The 22632-nt window shown below is 37.5% G+C and overlaps 1 protein-coding gene across 2 annotated transcripts in view; it reads right to left on the bottom strand.

Annotated features, from left to right (window-relative positions):
• Nucleotides 1-19575, bottom strand: part of fbln1 (fibulin 1) — a 101466-nt gene extending 81891 nt beyond the window's left edge. For both annotated transcript variants that reach the window (XM_057836945.1, XM_057836946.1), the window contains exon 1: nucleotides 19355-19575. In XM_057836945.1, coding sequence (XP_057692928.1) covers nucleotides 19355-19433 — 79 coding nt within the window. In that variant the 5' untranslated portion in view covers nucleotides 19434-19575. The remainder of the gene's footprint in view (nucleotides 1-19354) is intronic.
• Between the last annotated feature and the right edge of the window lie 3057 nt (nucleotides 19576-22632).

The raw sequence follows: 22632 nt of genomic DNA, 5'->3' as shown, positions 1-22632 counted from the left end.
CTGAGATGGCCATGGGAGGAGCTTGATTTTGTGTCTGGTGAACCATTTCTGTGTAGATTTGGCCATATGTTTAGGGTCATTGTCTTGCTGAATGACCCAGTGATGACCCATCTTCAGCTTTCGGGCAGAGGGCAACAGATTTTGATTTAAAATGTCCTAGTATTTCAAAGCATTCATGATGCCATGCACCCTAACAAGGTTCCCAGGGCCTTTGGAAGTGAAACAGCCCCACAGCATAACTGACCCACCCCCTTACTTCACAGTGGGTATGAGGTGCTTTTCAGCATGTGCATCTTTCGTGGCACGCCAGACCCACTTAGAGTGTTTGTTGCCAAAAAGCTCAATCTTGGTCCCACACAAAAATACACACTGTCCCAGGCTTCAACTAAAGAAAGTAGTTGTAGTAGTAGAGTAGTTAAACCCTTAAGATTCTGAGCTTTCTTTGTGTGAGTGTTTTTGGCCATTTTTTGAAAATACTTCTTTTAAAAAGTGCTAACATAAACTCTGACATACACTGGGGAGAACAAGTATTTGATACACTGCCAATGGATTTTCCCATTGACTGTGTATCAAATACTTGTTCTCCCCACTGTAACTGTTTTTTTAACAACTTAGGTGCGTTCAAAGTCCCCTCAGCAATAACATTTTCGCAAATAATCACTCCAAATATAATGTGAAAATTAGAGATCGATCGGGTCCGATCACGTCATTTTCAAAGTATCGGAATCGGCAAAAAATATCGGAGATGCCTTTTTTTAATTTTTTTTTTTTTTTTAAATCGCTTTCTAATTTTATTTAACGTTACAGACATAATGTGTTACACTCTTCTAGAGTCTTTAGTTTAAGCTTAAGGTAGGGTTATCAAATGTATCACGTTAACGGCGAGAATTAACATTTTCTACATTTATCACATTACAATATTTAATGTAATTAACGCATGCGCTGCACGACCCACTCACGCATTGTTGCGTTCATTCTATAATGGCGCCGTTTTACCCATACAGTATATAGAGCTAGAAGGCAGTGTAAAATGAGTAGAGTGAATTTTGGCAGCCTTCGGAGCCTTTTTTTAAAATGTCTTACAATCCCTCTCACAACGATTAGAATTATCGTGGGAAGCAATGTGGGGAAGAAAGGTAGTAGATGATCTTTTTCTTTACACCCTATGTTATTTCCCAACGCAGAGAAGATATATCAATTGGTACCACGACGCTCAGTCATGGTTGCACTTCCCGTCATGCATTTGGGCAGAAGTTAAATGGCTACAGTATCATTTACTGAAAGCTTAACAAATACACTAGATGGCAATATTTAGTCACAATATACAAAGTCACATTTATCCTTTCAGAATTACAAGTCTTTCTATCCGTGGATCCCTCTCACAGAAAGAATGTTAATAATGTAAATGCCATCTTGAGGATTTATTGTCATAATAAACAAATACAGCACTTATGTACTGTATGTTGAATGTATATATTCGTCTGAGTTTTACTCATTTTTTTCTTAATGAATTGCCAAAATGTATATGATTGGGAAAAATTATCGGGAATGATTGGAATTGAATCATGAACAAACAAAAAAAAGCAATCGGATCGGGAAATATCGGGATCGGCAGATACTCAAACTAAAACGATCGGGATCGGATCGGGAGCAAAAAAACATGATCGGAACAACCCTAGTGGAAATACAACCGAAATTGACAGAACACAAAAATGCAATACAATTAGTGAAAATACAGTACACAGAGTATAACAAGGGGGGGGAAACAATACCATCATTTTGAACATCCTTTTTACCTCACTGAAACCTCTTATCTACTTGCCTGGCACGGCCAGACTGTTCTCCCTGTATTTTTTAAACACTGGGAGAACAGTCTGGGACCCAGCTCCTCATTGGCCTCTCGAGCCCGAACGAAAGTAACCGTGCAGTCAGATTAGTTTATTTGCGTCACGTGTTCTTGACGAGCAACGTCACTCTTGCGCGTTGGAAGTCGTCTCCACAACAACACAGATGGGAGAGCCAAGAATAAGTTCCAATCCGCGGTAAATTCAGTTTTAAATGACCAAAAACACATCGAGTTGCTAAGACCAACAGACTGTCTCCAAGGCCGTAGATTTGGTCTCAATTTTGGTAGGGACAAACTAACAGCCTAACCTGCATGTACACTTTTTGGTGGGAACGGAACATGAATAAGACCAAACAGACTGGGTGAACGGGGGTCAGCGCTACATTTCTCACTAATATTTATCTAATTAATTGATAGGTTAAATTATCAATGAAAAAATAAATCTGTATTGATTTATACTAACTTTCACACTGCAAATTTATAATGTATTAATCTGATCATTTTTCTTAAATCTAGTCGAATAATTTTCTCCATCTTGTTTCTTGTTGTCTTGTTTTGAGTGTTAAAATAAAAATGAAAATTGGGGAGAAGGGAGTAAACCTTGGTTCACTACATTTCTAATAGTTTAATTAGCGTTAACAGTAGAAAACACATAAAGGAGGATATTTCTCTTAAGCAGCTTCCTACTCTAGTTTGGGAAATTCACACAGATTAATGTTATGTGACCTCTGATGCCGGTCGGACTTAAAGTAGCAAAATTAGTGGTGTGTTCCCCACCTCCACAGCATTGACTTCTTTTTACAATACTTACAACGGCCGCGACTAGCGGAATTTTTTTTTTTTTTTTTATATTCCTCGTCGTCGAAGGGGACGGAGGATCAATCAAATGTGTTTGAGAAGAAAAAAATTAACGGGCACATTCAGCAAGTGAAAGGGTCAATGCAAGTCTGAACTAAGTGAAAGCAATTAACTTATTAATGGTAGGGTAAATTCTATCCTTACAACATATGGGAAGACAAACTAAATGACCTGTGTAACTGAATTCATTATACAATGCAAATAAGTTGCTTAAAAGTTGGTGGGGACAATTTGAACATCTTGACAAGTTGGTAGTGTTGTGTCCCTACCGTCCCTATGCAAACCTATGTCTTTGTCTGTCTCGCGCTAAACATGTTGAATAAACTTCCCCGTTCTCTGCTCTCCTTATATGCTTATTTCCTCGCGTTAGTTTCTTGTCGCTTTACCAACGTCACGTCTGCCCGTCGCTGATTGGTTCACTCTGCTGTCTGTTTGCCGTGGCTTGCTCCGCCCTGAAAATTTGATCCGCGGAACGGTCGCCAGACTCTATTGCTGGAACAGCGGTGAGTCTGGGGTTCCAGGCAACCTATCTCCCACACTCTAATGTTGTCTTCCGGTTTCATCATGGCAAGCGACAGTAACTCGACCAATGAGATGAGTGTGATTTCGTATGTTCATTGTTCCGTCAGCTCATTGGTCAAAAAGCAGGAGAGGCGGGGGAATGCGTTTCCCTGCATATCCTTGTAATGCAGCATACCAGTATTAGTTCCAAATAAGACACTATTTTCGAGTTTCATAATGATACGGGACAAAGCGCCTTTGAATCCCTTGAAAGCTCAATTTGCGACACGTACTTCTGTTTCTGAATATGGAACGATTCCATTTTTCAAGGGACGATTGGCAACCTAGGTGTAGGTGATGTCACTACTTTGCCTTTCTACCCCTCTCCAACCGGGATTCAAATCCGCTTTGTCACTGTAGCAGTTCAGCGTGCTGACGATTGAACCAATAGCACAGTCTAGTTTCAGCTGTCATCATGATTTTTCAGTTCTCAAAGTATATGTTTTTTCTTAACCTTCTACAGTACTTTGTACATACACAGCACTTGCTCCAACTGGTCTCCAGTAAGCTCAATAGTAGGCACACTCGACTGCCGTGATGAGAATGAGCGTTTGAATCCCCACTGGAGAGTAGGATTGTAGTGATGTTGTCACCACCATTGAAACCAGTTGCATATGGAATATAGTAAAAAAAAAAAAAAATTTTTTTTTAATTATTCATTTTCTACCACAATTTTCAGTTTAAAACCTTAAAATTTACACTACCAAAGGACTACAGTATTTACAGTTTTTACTAGGGATGAGAATCAAAATCTGATTCCAATTCGAAACCGGTTCCGAGTGTTTCGAGGCCTCGACATCATAATGAAATAGCCTTAACGATCCCTTTAACGAGTCCTGAAGACGCATATTGCGTCGTGACTGTCTTGTTGTCCAAACACATCAAACTAGCATGGCACCAAGAACCACCCGCTCCAAAGTTTGGCTACACTTCACCAGGAAAGAGGGTGAAAATGAAAGGTTACGATGGTTTAGCACGAGCATTGCAGCCGTAATCATAACAATGACAGCACGTAGATTCAAACGATCGAAAGTGTGTCTTCACTTCACGAGGAAAAATTACAACAAAACGACTTGCAATCATTGCAAGGTGGAGATAACTACATCGGGAGGGAAGGTAGAGATAACTGCATCGGGAGGGAATAGACTGTCGGGAGGGAATAGACAGCACTGTCCTCACCGAGACAGCTATACAGCTAGCTAAACTCCGAAATGACGATACAGAAGACGTTGGTATAATTTGCTGACTTTATTCAACCATCACTGGAAGAGTGAAACTAAAAATAGAAATGAAACAAATCAATTTCATCCCCAGTAACAAACAGGTTTGCATCAACGTAATCGATAAGCGTAAGCGATGATTAGCTGTAATAACAAAGCAGTTAGCATGCGTTCGCTAGCATTAGCACATCGTTCAAACCACTACACAACTGGATTTAAGTGTCCGATCGCGAGTGGAAACACACAACAACAACAACACAAAAGATGATACATACAGGCGTTGCCTCTGTAGATATTTTACAAGCATTAACAAAGAACATAGGGTCGTAGCAGTGCTTCCCTCTCTCACTAACTCTCTCACGCTTTCTCTCGCATTCTTCTTCACGTGAGGAAGCGCAAGGGCGCCCCCACTTGAGCATGAAAGCACCATAAAAACTAAAAGGCATGCACTTCAATATACTGGTAAATAATACTTTAACAGGGGTCCCCAAACTACGGCCCGCCCCAACATTCAGTCCGGCCCCCTGAACAATACCAGAGAGCATTTTGATTTTTTTTTTTTTTTCTCAATAGTGTTATTTATTTTCTGGCCTTTTTCTGTGAAGAACTCAGAGAGGGTTATTTGGTTATTATCTATTTGATTAATAGTGCTATTATTATTAATTATTATTATATTATATTATTATTTTTATTTTATTTACTTTTGTTCCGTAAAATATCCAGAAAGGGTTATTTGATTGTGGCGTTCTGAAAAACAATATTTTTTTTACATTCAGGCACTCCTGCAATTGTCACACTTTTTCTGTTACAAACTGACCCCGGCCCCTCAGAGAAGGGAAAAGTTATGCAGCCCTCACTGGAAAAAGTTTGGGGGACCCCTGCAAGTTTAACACATATTGCTAAAGGCAGACCAACTACCTATATGCTAATATATACCAATATTTTTTATTTCTATTAGAAAAATGTTTCAGTAAAATGTTAAACATTCTTGTGCATTTGCCACTTTTTGCCACAGTTAAGATAGAGGCTTTGGGCCTCTTTTGACCTTGTTGTGAGTTTTTAAGGTTGTGACTTCTGATTAAACAAACTCAATGCCAATCTAAATGTTTGTTCTTTTTAGTGCTGCAACGATTAATCGATTAACTCGAGTATTCGATTAGAAAAAAATATTCGAATTAAATTTTGTTGCCTCGAGTATTCGTTTAATTAAAGTGGCGTTGTAATGTTTTATTTTGAAAGTGCTTACATTTAGTTTGTTGATTACGGTGGATACATTGCCCTCTGGTCTGCCTCATTTCACATGGCTGAATCCAACTGCTCCCTGTTAAGACCAACGTAAGCTAAGGTTTTTTTGGGGGGCTAATGTTTTTTAATGCATTCGTAATTTAGTTTATATGTATATTTAGCCGATTTTTGTGGGAATATGATTCTGAACCGTTTGTTAAAAGCATTGGAAACAAAAATGTTAGCATTTTATAGCATTTAAGCTAGCGGACTTTTGCTATGTAAGTTAGCCAAATTTTCTTTTATTGTACATAGATCCTCATTTATTTATTTTTAATACCGTTTGAGGCTCAGCTCAGGTATTTTAATTTTTCATGTTCCTTTTCCGATTACTCGATTATTCGACTAACTTGTTCATCGATTAATCGACTACTAAAATAATCGATAGCTGCAGCCCTAGTTCTTTTTCCCCCCCAAATTAGAATCGATAAGAGAATCGATAAAGAATCGAATCGTTAAGCAATATCGATAATGGAATCGGAATCGTAAAAATCCTATCAATTCCCATCCCTAGTTTTTACGTGTATTTTATGGTCTTACCATTTTTTTAACAGTAAATTCAGGCAACCGCAGCTGCCGCAATTTTGCCGTAAATTTAAAGTTTTTTTCTCTCTCGAGTATTTCATACTACAATTTACACTAGCCACCATAAGCATGACTAGATTTTATTTTGTTTTTTTTCTTTCCCTTATGGTCATCCATCACCTGTCGCAATCATTCTACAACCAGTGGTTTATATTATTGCGTAAGTTTATCGAGCTGCACTGCCAAAACTATTTCACCTTTTGGCAGACTAACTCGACAAACAGCACTCCTCATGTCAGCTGCTTAAAACACTGACCATTCCGCTGAATTGTTAAGCTATCAGCCTCCTAAGAGAGCCAAAATATGTGCTTCTCTCTAAAACTAAAAAACTTGTTTTGGAGGTCCCTGCACGTGTTGAAACAACGGGAATAGCGACTATGAAATATGCACTGAATGTGTACATCTATTGGAGACATGAGTGCTTTATGATGTCTGGTCACTTTTAATAAGTTTAGGTCAGGTAGGGAGGACGTGAAGTGTCTGGAAGAGCAGCACTTTTGTTTTTGTAGATAAGTGTTTTGTCTTGAGGGTGAGGCAAGACAGTGGGGACTTTTTTTGTGTGTTTGCAAATCAACTCCGAGCTTTTAGCAATTTTACTACACTAGGCTTGAGGTAAAACGAACCTAAAAAACATTTTTGGAATGAGAATGATTCACCATGACAAATACAAGCAGGAATCTTTGTGGGATTGACATCAGAGTAAGCAGACGTCTTAAAATGACTCAGAGAAAGCTCTAGATCAGGTATCGGCAGTGGTGGACATTTTGACTGCGAATCTTAATATGAGGTACAGTGAATGCGCAACTAAAGTTTGGCATGTTCCTTCGAAAGAGGGCAGAAGTGCCATTTATAGGCGTAAAAACTGCCAGCACTATCGCACCAATCAGCAGGATTCCTTGCATTTGCTTTAAAATAAGATAGATGGACTTATTTCACTGCTCTTTTTGAAGAGAAGGAGAAACTGATTTAGTGGAAAATCGAAACGTACTTTGTATGAGGCACATACACGGAGATTAAGGGGGGGGCCCGGGGGCATACCCCCCCGGTGGCATAAAATGTCATTGCACATAATCGACTTTCCGATACAGTGGTACCTCGACATACGAAGTTAAATCGTTCCAGGACCTTGTTTGTAAGTCGAAATGGTCGTATGTCGAGCAGGATTTCCCCATAAGAATACATTGTAATTCCATTAATTCGTTCCACAGCCTAAAAACCCTACACTTACTCCCTAAATAAATACTGCTGGTACTATTACAAATGGCAATAACACATAGCAAAACAAATAAATTATAAATAAAAACCAGAATAATAATATAATAATAATAATAATTCCTGTAATAATGTAATGAATCGGGTTCTAATGTGGCGGACATTTTTTTGCTGTACGTGTACCTTTTTCCTTGTTTCACCACCTGTACCAACCTTTTTGAAACCTGTGTTGATTTCTTACACAAGAAAATCCACCGTGCGTTCGTCTGCGGTGATGTCATGTCGTCGTATTTCGAGCATGTCGTCGAATATATAAACAAATGGCGAGTCAAATTTACGTCGGATGTCGAAAAGATCAGGTGTCGAAGTGATCGTATGTCGAGGTACCACTGTATATGTGATGACATTTTACTGTTGTACTACTGTACTGTTGTACCACCGAGGTACCAGTGTATATGAATTTAAAATTAAGACTTTGTCGGTAAAAGGTTGTCTATCCGTTGTAAAGCAATAAAACAAACAACAAAAATTAATTAATTAAAAAAAATATTTTTATAATGGGTCAAAATTATTTTTCAAACAGATCATGTAACTACCACCTTGGTCATTTGCTTTCAAAAAACATCTGAGGACAAAAGAGGCAAGATGGATATACGTACTTTTTTCAAACAACTACTGAGCGAGAACCAAGGATTGAAAATGTGGACCATGAAACCCAGAAGAGAACGACCAAAATGGTGAGTGGAGTTTCAGTTTGCTCCACTAAAGACATTAACCCTTTAAAAAATGATGGGAAACAAAAAAAAACGCTCATTTTCAACGTAGTATTATAAATGTTCCTGGCTGGAATATTCAGTCAAAACGGATGCAGCGTCTACGTCTCCACTCGGTAAGACAGAAAAACGCGTGCGCTCACACACACACACAGCTGGGATACCTGTATGTACAAGCATAAGCTAAGCTACTATCCGAGCATATATCTTGTAAGTTAATTTCATTTCTGACACTGAGTTTCGGGGTCATCAACATTTTTGCCCCCCTACCACAAAAGTCAAACTCCACCCATGATGAGGCAGCACAAGAAGACCTCAGGCCAATGTGAAATGAGCAATTGGAGGGATGCCTCCTGTCCATGTGTGACCACTTCTCAACTGTGCCAGTGTGTTAATTCAAAAATAAAAAAGATGATAATAACATTAACACATTTGTATGAATTAATAACAATAATAATAATACATTTTATTTGTAGAGCTCTTTTACCAATGCTCAAAGACGCTTTACAGTTAAAATAAAAACCGCAAACAAAGTGAACAGAACAAAACAATAAAGAAAATAATTATAAGTTAAAAGCTAGCTTAAAAAGGTGAGTTTTTAACAGTTTTTTGAATGTGGGAAGGTCTCAACAGGTACGGATGGGTTTAGGGAGTGAGTGGAAAAGGCTCTGTCCCCCCAGTTTTGGTGTGTTCTTTGTTGGGTCGGTGCGAGGATGTTTCCATTAGAAGAGACGGGAAGGGGTGTGGGGACAGAGTAGGTCTGTGAGGTGGGGAGGGGCCAAGTTATTGAGTGCTTTGAAAGTGAATTGATACACACTGTTTATGTATTTATGAAAGAATTACCGTATTGGCCCGAATATAAGACGGCCCTGATTATGAGACGACCCCCTCTTTTTCAAGACTCAAGTTTGAAAAAAACTTTTTGAACACCAAATGAATTTTTATACAGAAAATAATTACAGTACATCCAAAACAAATGATTATAACAATATATTTGAGAGAAAAAGCATGTTATTTTGCCTCATTCAAATCTTAATATCTGAACATTTAAATATGTAAACTAAAGTGCAATCACATTCGTAAATGAATGGCTTCTGGTTTTTGAAATGTAAATAAACCAGTTTATTGTGATAAAACAACAAAATTGCAATAACTGCATTAACTATCAAAGTGAAGGCTAACTGTAACTATAGTCTTGAAACAAATCTGGGTAACACTTTATAATAACTATCCGTTTTACTAGTTAATATATCATTAGTAAACTGTTGATGAATGATTTATTGTTGATTTGTGAAGTATTTGTTAAAAGTTTGTTAAGCATTTACAGGGTGTTCCAATATGGTTGATCCCATTGTAAATGCCCATGCTAGTTGATGGATCTTAATAAAACTATTTACACTTTATGTTGAAGGTCATAAGTTTTATTTGTTAAATATACAAAGTAAAGTACAAATATTTATTGGTTCTATGGCAGATTTTCATAAATGTGCAACATGAGTGCTGCCTGCAAAATGCCTTATCAAAATGCCTTTTCTTTTGAAGTGAACGGCATTTCTTAACCTGAAAAGAGAGCAATGCCAAACACACAAAAACTTGAAACGTTTCAACACAAACTGTGTTTCAGGTTAAGAACACCCTGTAAATGCTTAACAAACTGTTAACAAATACTTCACAAATCAACAATGAATCATTTATCAACAGTTCACTAATGATCTATTAACTAGTAAAACGGATAGTTCTTATAAAGTGTTACCCAAATCTGAATAAGGAAAAACATTGCAATAAAATAATGAGAGTAGCTGAGATCTATCATGACCGAACATCGCTTCAATGATATCTGGCGCCATCTAGCGTTGTGAATGGGTATACTGTCTAGACCGTGAATATAAGACGACCCCCTCTTTTTCAGGCTTATTTCAATGCAGAAAACACTGTCTTATATTACGGCCAATACGGTATGTATGATCTATCTCACAGACCCGTAAAGCTGCTTGTTTGTCTGCCAGCGCCTGGATTGCAGGCGCACCAAAATCGCCGCTGGATTGTAAAAGTGAGCCTTTTGTCCTCTAAATTGTTATTTACAATGCATGTCTGCAAGGACTAGCCAGTACTTCCAGCTCAGCGCAGACCCTACCAATATTCCAAAACACATGATGCATGGTTTGGCACGAGAATCTATTTACTTTGAGATTAACGCCAGAGCACACCTGTGTAGCACATGGATTGGCACAAGCGCGAAACAAATCTGACTGACAAATCTGTGCACAGCTAAACAGTAGCATAGATGTCTGGTCATATTGGCGTAATGACCGTCTTTTCTGACCTCTCTCTTTGTCATTCCGTGCTTAATACAGCACAATTACTTCGACTAGAGTTACTTTACAGTCGCTATAAATGTCACACAGAGTAGTAAAAGTCAAGCAAAACATTGCATTAGCAAGCCAAACAATAAGCTATATAACATGTCCATAAAAGCCCTTTAAATGCAAGTTTACCATGTTGTGTGCTCATTTGAATTGAAAACACTTCTTTTTGATTTGTAAGTGCACAGTTGCTATTAAAACCCAAATCCCAGGAAATCACACCAATACTAGCTGCTTTGCTAAAGATGTCCCGATCGATCGGGTCCAATCACGTCATTTTCAAAGTATCGGAATCGGCAAAAAAATATCGGACATGACTTTTTTTAATACATACATATTTATTTTTATTTAAATCGTTTTCTAATTGTATTTAACGTTACAGACAAAATGTCTTACATTCATCCAAAGTAGTTTTGGCTTAAAGTAGGGTTATCAAATTTATTGCGTTAACGGCGGTAATTTTTTTTTTTTTTTTAATTAATCACGTTAAATAATTAACGCATGTGCTGCACCACCCACTCACGCATTCTCGCATTTAATCTATAAAGGCGCCATTTTACCTATATCGAACTAAAAAGCAACGCATAATGAGTAGAGAGAAATTTGACAGCCTTTGGAGCCTTTTTTTATTTGGCTAAAGCCTTACAATCCCTCTCTCAGCAATTAAAAATATCGTGGGAGGTAATGTGGGGAAGAAAGGTAGTAGTTGATCATTTTCTTAACACCCTATTTTCTTTCCCAACGCAGAGAAGATATATCAATTGGTGCCCCTACGCGCAGTCATGGTTGCACTTCCCATCATGCATTTGGGCAGAACAGTTAAATGGCTGCAGTATCATTTACTGAAAGCTCAACAAATACACCAGATGGCAGTATTTAGTCACAATATACAAAGTCACATTTATCCTTTAAGAATTACAAGTCTTTCTATCCGTGGATCCCTCTCACAGAAAGAATGTTAATAATGTAAATGCCATCTTGAGGATTTATTGTCATAATAAACAAATACAGTACTTACAGTATGTACTGTATGTTGAATGTATATATTCGTCCGAGTTTTATTCATTTTTTTCTTAATGCGTTGCCAAAATGTATATGATCGGGAAAAAATTATCGGGAATGATTGGAATTGAATCAGGAGCAAAAAAAAAAAAGCAATCGGATCGGGAAATATCGGGATCGGCAGATACTAAAACTAAAACGATCGGGATCGGATCGGGAGCAAAAAAACATAATCGGAACAACCCTATTTGCTAGCATTGCACAGCTGATGGTTCTGACTGCAGTGTTTCCTAACAATTACAGAACCTAAATACCTATTTAACAAAAATCTGAAAGTTTGACATTACAAAGTCTCACAAAAAAAAACATCATTACCCACATAATAACGATTCAGCATTCACAATTTTCAGGGATTTTAGGAGAATGGTGTTGTCCATTATTCACTGAAGACTGAATTTACCCTTTGATTTTCATTATCCCTGGCGGGGCTCAGTTCCATTCACTGTATACTTCGTTCATGATAGATACACATGATACTTGTAACTTTATTTAAGCATTTAATCGCATATAGAAGTATTTAGTTATTCTGAATACTACTATACAAGAGTAATATGAACACAGATTCCTTATTTAAAAATAATAATAATAATAATAATTAAATAAAATGAATAAATAACAATTGTAGACTAGTAAGGTGCGATTGGATAATGTCACCTACTCACCTGGCTAATGTAATAGAGACCTAGTATAAATTACCTGCAAAGTATTTGAGCATGCAAATAACACATTTCTTAGACCTCTGATAATGAAGAAAATAATGTTTAAATGCCAAGCGCATACAGCAAAAACACTAATACACTCGAAACTGGTAAAAAAGTAGCTCAGAAAATAGGCACACACTTTTTATAGTCTCTGTACCTGTTCAATCTGTCATTGCTTTTCTCCCTTTTACTTCTGAGACTTATGCTACGTCTACACAAGGACATATAATGGTCACAAACGTTCCACTTATCAGACTATACGGAATGTCGGCTACACTAATGTATTTCTTGTCCGGAGATTTTATTACACGGAATAGGGTGCCGTGTAATTTCATAAACTACGGACCCGCCGCTTAATCTAGCCGGGGCATCAGTGTAATAATCGGAGCCAAAGGAAGTGACGTAATAAAACACGCCATCGCGATTTTTTGCGAGGCATTAAAGCATTGTAAACAATGGAAGCGAAGGGTACAGGCGTGGCTTTCCTGCTCCTCTTTTTACAACTGAAAGAGCTTGTAATTCTTACGCTTGAATATGTCCGGAGAAGACATCGTACAACGCCGAAAGATGATAAGCTTTCGGATCAGAGGTGAACTGCGTGGACGATGATGTCACATACGAGGCTGCTCCTTCTTGCGCATGCGCAGTCTGCACAAATGCAGGCGTCCTATCCAGAAGCGGGACATTTATCAATGCACCTTAAATGTGGTGCGGACAGTTATATAATATTGTCCGAATTACAAGGCAAAAAAAATCATCTGTCCTAGTGTAGACGTAGCCTCAGACGAACCCCGCCTCAATTCCTGGGTTTCTTCTACTTCCTTGTTTCTTTAACAGCTGCAGTGGGTAGCCAATGTGTGGCGAGTAGGCGGGAAAATTTGAAGTACTTGTATTTGATTGCTAAAAATAGCATTATCTGATAAAGTCTTTCACATTTCAATTTTTCCTGATAATACACATTGGAAAAATGAAATTCTCTTTTCAAAAACTTTATTTAAAAAAGTACAAGTATTCCTGTTGGGCCAATCTGATGTCTACAGTTGTAAATTGGAATGTGCCTCTGATCGTAAAATTAAAAGTAATTTATCGGTTACTTTTTACCAATTTTTCTCCCTTTGCTGCCTCAACATAAGAATGACAACAGTAAAATGTCATCACATATACAGTGGTACCTCGACATACAATCGCTTCGACACACGATCTTTTCGACATCCGACGTAAAATTGGACTCGCCATTTCTTTCTACATCCGACGACATGCTCAAAATACGACGATATCTGACAGTGTTGCAGTTTCTTTGTTTTGCCGGAAGACGGCGCATGGCTGATTTTCTTGTGAGAGAAATCAACACTGGATCCAAAAAGGTTAGTGCAGGTAGAGAAAAAAAAAGAAAAGGTGACGCTTACCATTGAAATGAAGATGTAAATGATAGCAAAATATAAGCATGGTGTGTGCATCCATGAACTGGGTCGACAATAGGGCTGTAGAATGTCGATCTTGGCCGGCGGTCCTCCTCCATTCGCCAGTCTTTATAAGTTAAGGTGACAATTCTTATTGTGGTAACATCGCCAAAGAAATCGCGAGCTTTGTAATGTTTCTAATCATTTTTTTCCATCAACTTGTGCAACACTGACGCCATCATTAAAACAGAAAGTAAGTTCTCTGGCTCACCGTCACATCAGTCCTGTGGTGCGTTCAGGTACAGCAAAAAAAGTCCCCCACATTACAACCCGATTCGTTACATTATTAAAGGTATTATTATTACTATTACTATTGTTATTATTCTTGTCTTCTTGAATTTGTTTAAATCAACTCCATCGACCCTGAAGTACACCGTACACACAAACGGCCAATTTGGCCACTAAACGTGGCAGCACTTTACACTCAATCAGACTTACAACACATCCCAAAGATGCTAAACTAACACGTCAACTCACGGCATAAAAGTGCAACACGAATACGATGTAAACAAAGCTCGCCGACTACCCGCCGTTGCAACGGCAAAGCTGCGAAACGGCTTCGCATGTAGCGGCTTCAACCTATCTTTGGAACCCTCCAAAATGAAGGAAAAATACTCATGTTCATTCATGGACACACACAGATCAACATTCCCTCACACATCTCAACAGGTGGCAGCACTCGGCTCGAATGTGCACCTGCATTCATCACGCCTTTCTCGGTCACAAAACACTTAGCGCGTGTGAATCGAGACCAAAACAGGAAGTAACTGTTAGTGGTTACCATGGAAATGAACACGTAGTGGGAACCTTTTTTCACATTTTCTATTCAAAATGCTCTTCGTAAATGACTACAATAGTCTTCATTCTACATACATTATGAAGCAATAACAAAATAGTGACGCACAGACACTTGAAAAAATGAAAGTCTTAAAGTAATCAGATTACAGTAACGCGTTACTGACAACACCGAATATAGCAATATATTATATGATATCATAACTAGGGCTGTCAAAATTATCACGTTAACGGTCGGTAATTAATTTTTTTTATCAATCACGTTAAAATATTTGACGCAATTAATGCACATGCCCCGCTCAAACAGATTAAAATGACAGTACAGTGTAATGGCCACTTGTTACTTGTTTTTTGGTGTTTGGCACCCTCTGCTGGCGCTTGGGTCCAATTGATTTTATGGGTTAGTACCACGAGGGGGCATGGTGTAATTATTGACATCAACAATGGCGAGCTACTAGTTTATTTTTTGATTGAAAATTTTACAAATTTTAATAAAACGCAAACATTAAGAGGGGTTTTAATTAGGGCTGTCAAATTATCACGTTAACGGGCGGTCATTAATTTTTTTAATTAATCACATTAAAATATTTGACGCAATTAACACACACGCCCCGCTCAAACAATAAAATGACAGCACAGTGAAATGTGTACTTGTGTTTTTCGGAGTTTTGTCACCCTCTGCTGGCGCTTGGGTGTGACTGATTTTACAGGCTTCAGCACCCATGAGCAATTGAGCATTGTGTAAGTAATTATTGGCATCAACAATGGCGGGCTACTGGTTTATTTTTTGATCGAAAATTTAACAAATTTTATGCAAACGAAAACATTAAGAGGGGTTTTAATATAAAATTTCTATAACTTGTACTAGCATTTATCTTTTAAGAAATACAAGTCTTTCTATCCATGGATCACTTTAACAGAATGTTAATAATGGTAATGCCATCTCGTTGATTTATTGTTATAATAAACAAATACAGTACTTATGTACCGTATGTTGAATGTATATATCCATCTTGTGTCTCATCTTTCCATTCCAACAATAATTTACAGAAAATTATGGCATATTCTATAGATGGTTTGAATTGCGATTAATTACGATTAATTAATTTTTAAGCTGTAATTAACTCGATTAAAATTTTTAATCGTTTGACACTCCTGGTTTTAATATCAAATTTCTATAACTTGTACTAACATATATTTTTTAAGAACTACAAGTCTTTCTATCCATGGATCGCTTTAAGAGATAATAATGTTAATGCCATCTTGTTGATTTATTGCTATAATAAACAAATACAGTACTTATGTACCGTATGTTGAATGTATATATCCGTCTTGTGTCTTATCTTTCCATTGAAACAATAATTTACAGAAAAATATGGCATATTTTATAGATGGTTTGAATTGCGATTAATTACGATTAATTAATTTTTAAGCTGTAATTAACTCGATTAAAAATTTCAATCGTTTGACAGCCCTAAACATAACGTGAATCAGATGTGTTACTGTAAGTACATGCCGTTACACTTTCCAACCCTTCTACACATGAAAAATAAGATTCAAATTTATATTTATTTTTTTCTATAAATAAGGTTTAAGAATTTTGGAAGTACTGTAGTGTTTTCATGTTATCCCACATCCAACCACGAAACTAATTAATATGATTTCCATCCATAGTTGACATCCAGCGAGGTGGCTTACGCCATGCTGACGAGAACAAAAAAAAAAAGTAATCCAATTATCATTCCCACTAGGGGCCACTGTAAGTGTTTTCCAAATTATAGTCATAGTTGGCATTCCAAGACCACCGCTGTCTCGGGCACTTAAAACCCTAAATTGAAAGAACAGAAGTTCGGCTTCTGCTTTTTAATTTTTATTTTTTTTTATCAGAACGAGGCAAAGCAGACGCCATGCTGTTGTGATGTATTGTCTGCTGATTTCCCTTTTGGATCAGATGAGAGATGTGGGGGCTGTTCTCTTTTCTTTTGGCAAGGCTTGACTTCGTCTAGACGCCTTGTGTAAACAAGACTTAATAAGACCACTGGAGCATCAACATTCAACACTGCAGACACATACATTGTAAGCCATCTATCCATCTATTAGTGGTATTGTGAAAATTGTAGAGGAAGTCCCATTATGCTGCGTTACATAATGATAACACTAAATGTGTATTTTCTGTACTGTCATGGCACAATCAATTGGTATGTGGGCTCCAAGTGCCAGTGGATCTCCATTCATGACTAACTGTTTTTAGTAAGAATGTCACGATCAGGTCATTTTCAAAGTATCGGAATCGGCAAAAAAATATCTGACATGCCTTTTTTTAATATATACCGTATATATTTTTTAATTAAATCGTTTTCTAATTGTATTTAACGTTACAGACAAAATGTCTTACATTCATCCAGAGTCTTTAGTTTTGGCTTAAAGTAGGGCTATCAAATTTATCGCGTAAAAGGCGGTAATTAATTTTTTTAAATTAATCACGTTAAAATGTTTAATGCAAGTAACGCATGCATTGCACGACCCACTCACGCATTGTAGCGTTCAATCTAGAATGGCGCCGTTTTACCTGTATATAGAGCTAACAGGCAGCGTAAAATGAGTAGAGGGAAGTTTGGCAGTCTTTGGAGCCTCTTTTTAATTGGCTAAAGCCTTAAAATCCCTCTCTCAACAATCAGAAATATCGTGGGAAGCAGTGTGGGGAAGAATGGTAGTGGTTGATCTTTTCCTTAACACCCTATGTTACTTCCCGACGCAGAGAAGATATATCAATTGGTGCCACTACGCACAGTCATGGTTGCACTTCCCATCATGCATTTGGGCAGAACAGTTAAATGGCTACTGTATCATCTACTGGAAGCTCAACAAATACACTAGACACACTAGCCTTTTTTTTAATATATACATATGTTATTTAAATCGTTTTCTAATTGTATTTAACATTACAGACAAAATGTCTTACACTCATCCAAAGTAGTTTTGGCTTAAAGTAGGGTTATCAAATTTATTGCGTTAACGGCGGTAATTTTTTTTTTATTATTATTAATCACGTTAAATAGTTAACGCATGCGCTGCACGACCCACTCACGCATTCTCGCATTTAATCTATAAAGGCGCCATTTTACCTATATATAGAACTAAAAAGCAGCGCATAATGAGTAGAGAGAAATTTGACAGCCTTTGGAGCCATTTTTTATTTGGCTAAAGCCTTACAATCCTTCTCTCAGCAATTAAAAATATCGTGGGAGGTAATGTGGGGAAGAAAGGTAGTAGTTGATCATTTTCTCAACACCCTATTTTCTTTCCCAACGCAGAGAAGATATATCAATTGGTGCCCCTACGCACAGTCATGGTTGCACTTCCCATCATGCATTTGGGCAGAACAGTTAAATGGCTGCAGTGTCATTTACTGAAAGCTCAACAAATACACTAGATGGTGATATTTAGTCACAATATACAAAGTCACATTTATCCTTTAAGAATTACAAGTCTTTCTATCCGTGGATCCCTCTCACAGAAAGAATGTTAATAATGTAAATGCCATCTTGAGGATTTATTGTCATAATAAACAAATGCAGTACTTATGTACTGTATGTTGAATGTATAGAATCGTCCGAGTTTTATTCATTTTTTTCTTAATGCATTGCCAAAATGTATATGATCGGGAAAAATTATCAGGAATGATTGGAATTGAATCGTGAGCAATAATAAAGCAATCGGATCGGGAAATATCGGGATCGGCAGATACTCAAACTAAAACGATCGGGAGCAAAAAAACATGATCAGAACAACCCTAGTTTTTAGTATCTGCTTTTTGCAACATTAAAGATACTGTAGCACTCGAGTCATATTTCCTTGTGATTCCTTGAATACCCAGAAGCAGAATGGGTGCTGGAGGTTTGTAGTCCCATTTTAAAATATGTTGGCCCCCACTGACTGTGAAAGTGGCCCCATGCGTGCAAGAGATGCTACATGCCTTGATGACCCTCCTTCTTTGTAAATCACACCCTTCTGTCTTGAAGTAAGCGGGATTTTCATGTCTCTAACATCCCATCACTGGCACAAGAAGGCACGTGGCCTTGTTGAAATGTTCCGCAAGCAGAATCAGAAATGAACCTAAGTTCTTATTTAGTCAATTTAATCAATAGAAACAGAGATAAAAATGTACACAAAAATGTAATCTAATTTCTTAATTGTATGCAAAACATCATGCTTAGAATCAGAGTTTTTATGTTTTTAAAAACGTAATAAAGTTTTTAAAAATTTACATGAACTTTTTTCAAACTTTTACTGACATAATAATTTGTTCCAAATATCCATGCGATAAATAAAATGTAAACACATTTTGTCACACTGGAGGAGAAAATATAAGATTCAACTAATGCCGAAATTAGGGTTAATGATGATAATGTGATATAAAATTGGAAAATATCATCCAAAAAATAATGCTATCCAGCATATAAGATAAAGTAGTAAGGCATAGAAGCTGCTTTCTACCCCTGAAAGAATGTTTTGTTAAACTGTCATTACTAATTGTGAAAGAAACCAGCAGGAAATGAACTGATCTAACCACATTAGAAGGACAAAGTGAAGCATCACTTCTGCTTCACCTGGTAACTTCAAATAAAACATACCTTGACTGAAGAGGACTCCCAGCAATGAAGAGAGCACAACAATCCACAGCTCCATGAAGTGAGATGCACAGGTCCACATAAGAGATTCAAGGTTTCAAAAAAAGTTTACACCGAGCAAGTTGTGCTCCTTCACAATGTAAAAAGACAGTGGGGCTCCAAGGGGACATGCAGTGCAGCGGTGTCTGTCTGCAGGAATGAATGTCTACTCAATGACTGCGTGCACCGTCACAGGCGGGCTGGACCCAAACACCCACTCTACTCCGCACCACTCCACTTCAACCCTACTACCAGTCTACATTGCTTTGCTATGACTACATGCATAACTGTAATAATGTACATAAAGTAATTGTGTACTAATTCTGATGTATATTGAGGATATTAAACATGTTAAGATTCTCAGTTTAATGCAAACTTTTGATCATCTGGGGTTGACTTTACCTGTCTTTTTAACATTTTTTTTTTTTTTTTTTTACATTGATATGTCATCTGCATAAGTACAGCTACAACCTATTTGTATTTCAATTAGGGATGTCCCGATCCAGGTTTTTGCACTTCCGATCCGATACCGATATTGTTTTGCACTTCCGATCCGATACCGATACTGGCCGATACCGATACCGGCCTATCTGAACATGTGTTAAAGTTTAAAGTTATTTAGCCTCCTTAATTAGTTGTCAGACTCATGTTGAAAAAGGTTTTAGTACTCTTGATAACAACTAGCCAGCTGAATTAGGTGAGTTTGAATAACACAACGGTTGGTAACAAGAAACTGACCTGTTTATTCAGTGACAAACACAAAACATTATAAATAACAAACAGAAATGGCATAGTCAGTCACTAAAACGTGCAAATAATATTGTAAACTGTCTTAAAAAAGCAAAACACACAAACAACCTCAGTGAAAAATCCCACAAACCCCCCAAGCTATTAGATGTTTTTAATGTTTCGTGCGTCAGTTACAAAAGTTGTATAAAAAGCCTCTCAGGTTTAAATAAACTACTATTTCAGTATCAAGTTAACATTTTAAAACCGTAAATAAAATACTCAAGTCCCCATTCTATATCAGCAGCTTTAACCTACATTCAATTCATTTAATTTTGCGAATCAACTGTTAAAGTTGTTAAAATTACTCCCGTTATTCCATAATTTCCCTTCTGTCCACTTTCGACATGTGAAAGTTTTAAAACTGTTTTGAAGATAGATTCAAGTCATGATATTGCCAGTTTAGGAGTATTTTAGAGAAAAAGTTAATTAGGTTCGCTTGGAAGGTTCGCAACAGCCTACTAGGGAAGTCTCCTGCTTTAAGATGGCGGCTGTTTACTAATGCAACTAGTTTTCAATGCTTCAATGTTGCTAATGCCGTCGAGTCTGTCAATTTGCATCTAGTTCTATATACATATGATATCTATTATCAACAGTAAAACGATGTTGATGTAGTTTGTAGCGGCTGTCAGCAGCAGTCAGGTAGTCTTGTGTTTTTTATCCAGCGGCATGAGTTGAGCTAAAGCCGTGAGTTGAGCATTGGCATTACCCGGGTCTATGACAAGCATGATGTTTACTCTCGGTCCGTTTCTCATTGCGTCCCAAAGACCGCGCTGTGTATTCCGCTTTACTTGACATATTTCAATAATCGGAATTTGGATGTTTGTGAATCGTTTTCGAATCTTCCACGGCCGAATCGCTCAAGGATGTAATGACGGCTGGGCATGTTGTACCGTGGTGTTGGATGATGCGTCTTTACTCACGAGAGATAATAGCCCGTCTTCCAGAATAAAAATTCTTCGGCAATGACTCTTGTTATTCCCTGGGCTTTGGGACTGTCGAGTGCCAGTTTGTCATGCATAGCAAAAGTTTCTGCCAGTGTTAGTTGCGTAGGACCTTTCTTTTTGTCTTCGGTTTTCTTACCATACTTCTTATATTGTTTGTGGTGGTATTTCGCAAAATGCTTGATTAGGTTGGTTGTATTAAAACTTCTTATAGCTTTACCACCACGCTTGACTTTATTGTCGCATATGTTGCACTCTGCCTCTTAGTCTTTGTCGTCCTTTAAGGTGAAATGATCCCACACGGCTGACATTTTTACCGATAAAGTCTCTCGGTAAATTGGGAGACGGTAATGTAAATGTAGTGTGTTGAAGTTGTGTCATAAAATGCGGACCGGATTTTAGGGAAACCGAAGTAAAAACTGGAAGGGATTATGTAAATCGGTGCGCTGGAAAACCCGGACCGGTCTTCCAAAAAAAAAAAAAAAAAACTGGATCGGAAGTCTGGATCGGAATTTTTCTGTGTTGGCCGTTCCGATACCGATGCACATTTTTTTGCCCATATCGGTGTCCGATCCGATCCAAATATCGGATCAGGACATCTCTAATTTCAATAGTTCCTACCATTATTGATCATCAATTCTTTAGCTACTATCAATATATGTACGATTCATTTTGACTAGTAGAGGAGAAATCACTCACTTCCAGCTCTCCTAGTTCAGCTATTGCTGTCAACGGCACTGAAACATAATCATTCATTACCCCTAATGTTTTCGGACATACACTATTTTCAAGGAATGAAATATTGGGTAAGGGACAGTGGTACTAATTAGCTAAATTGATAACAATAATAACATCAGTGATGCAGCTAAACAAATTGTACGTACTGTACATATTTCCATTTATTCACATGGTACACATATACTGTATGTATTTCCATTTATTAATGTACATGGCGGAAAACACTCAGGTAAAGATGTCCCGATCGATCGGGACGCCAATCGATCGGGTCCAATCACGTCATTTTCAAAGTATCGGAATCGGCAAAAAAATATCGGACATGCCTTTTTAAAATTTTTTTTTTTTTAATTAAATCATTTTCTAATTGTATTAACGTTACAGACAAAATGTCTTACGCTCATCCAGAGTCTTTAGTTTTGGCTTAAAGTAGGGTTATCAAATTTATCGCGTTAACGGCGGTAATTAATTCTTTTTTTATTAATCACGTTAAAGCATTTAAGGCAATCAACGCATGCGCTGCATGACCCACTCACGCAATGTTGCGTTCAATCCATAATGCCGCCATTTTACCTATATAGAGAGCTAAAAGGCAGCGTAAAATAAGTTGAGTGAATTTTGGCAGCCTTTAGAGCCTTTATTTAATTAGCTAAAGACTTACAATCCCTCTCTCAACAATTAGAAATGTCGTGGGAAACAATGTGGGGAAGAAAGGTAGTAGTTGATCTTTTCTAAACGCCCTATGTTATTTCCCAACGCAGAGAAGATATATCAATT

Source organism: Corythoichthys intestinalis, chromosome 5 (assembly GCF_030265065.1).
Source record: "Corythoichthys intestinalis isolate RoL2023-P3 chromosome 5, ASM3026506v1, whole genome shotgun sequence".
NCBI classification, from domain to species: Eukaryota; Metazoa; Chordata; class Actinopteri; order Syngnathiformes; family Syngnathidae; genus Corythoichthys; species Corythoichthys intestinalis.
This window is presented reverse-complemented; position numbering and strand designations above follow the sequence as displayed.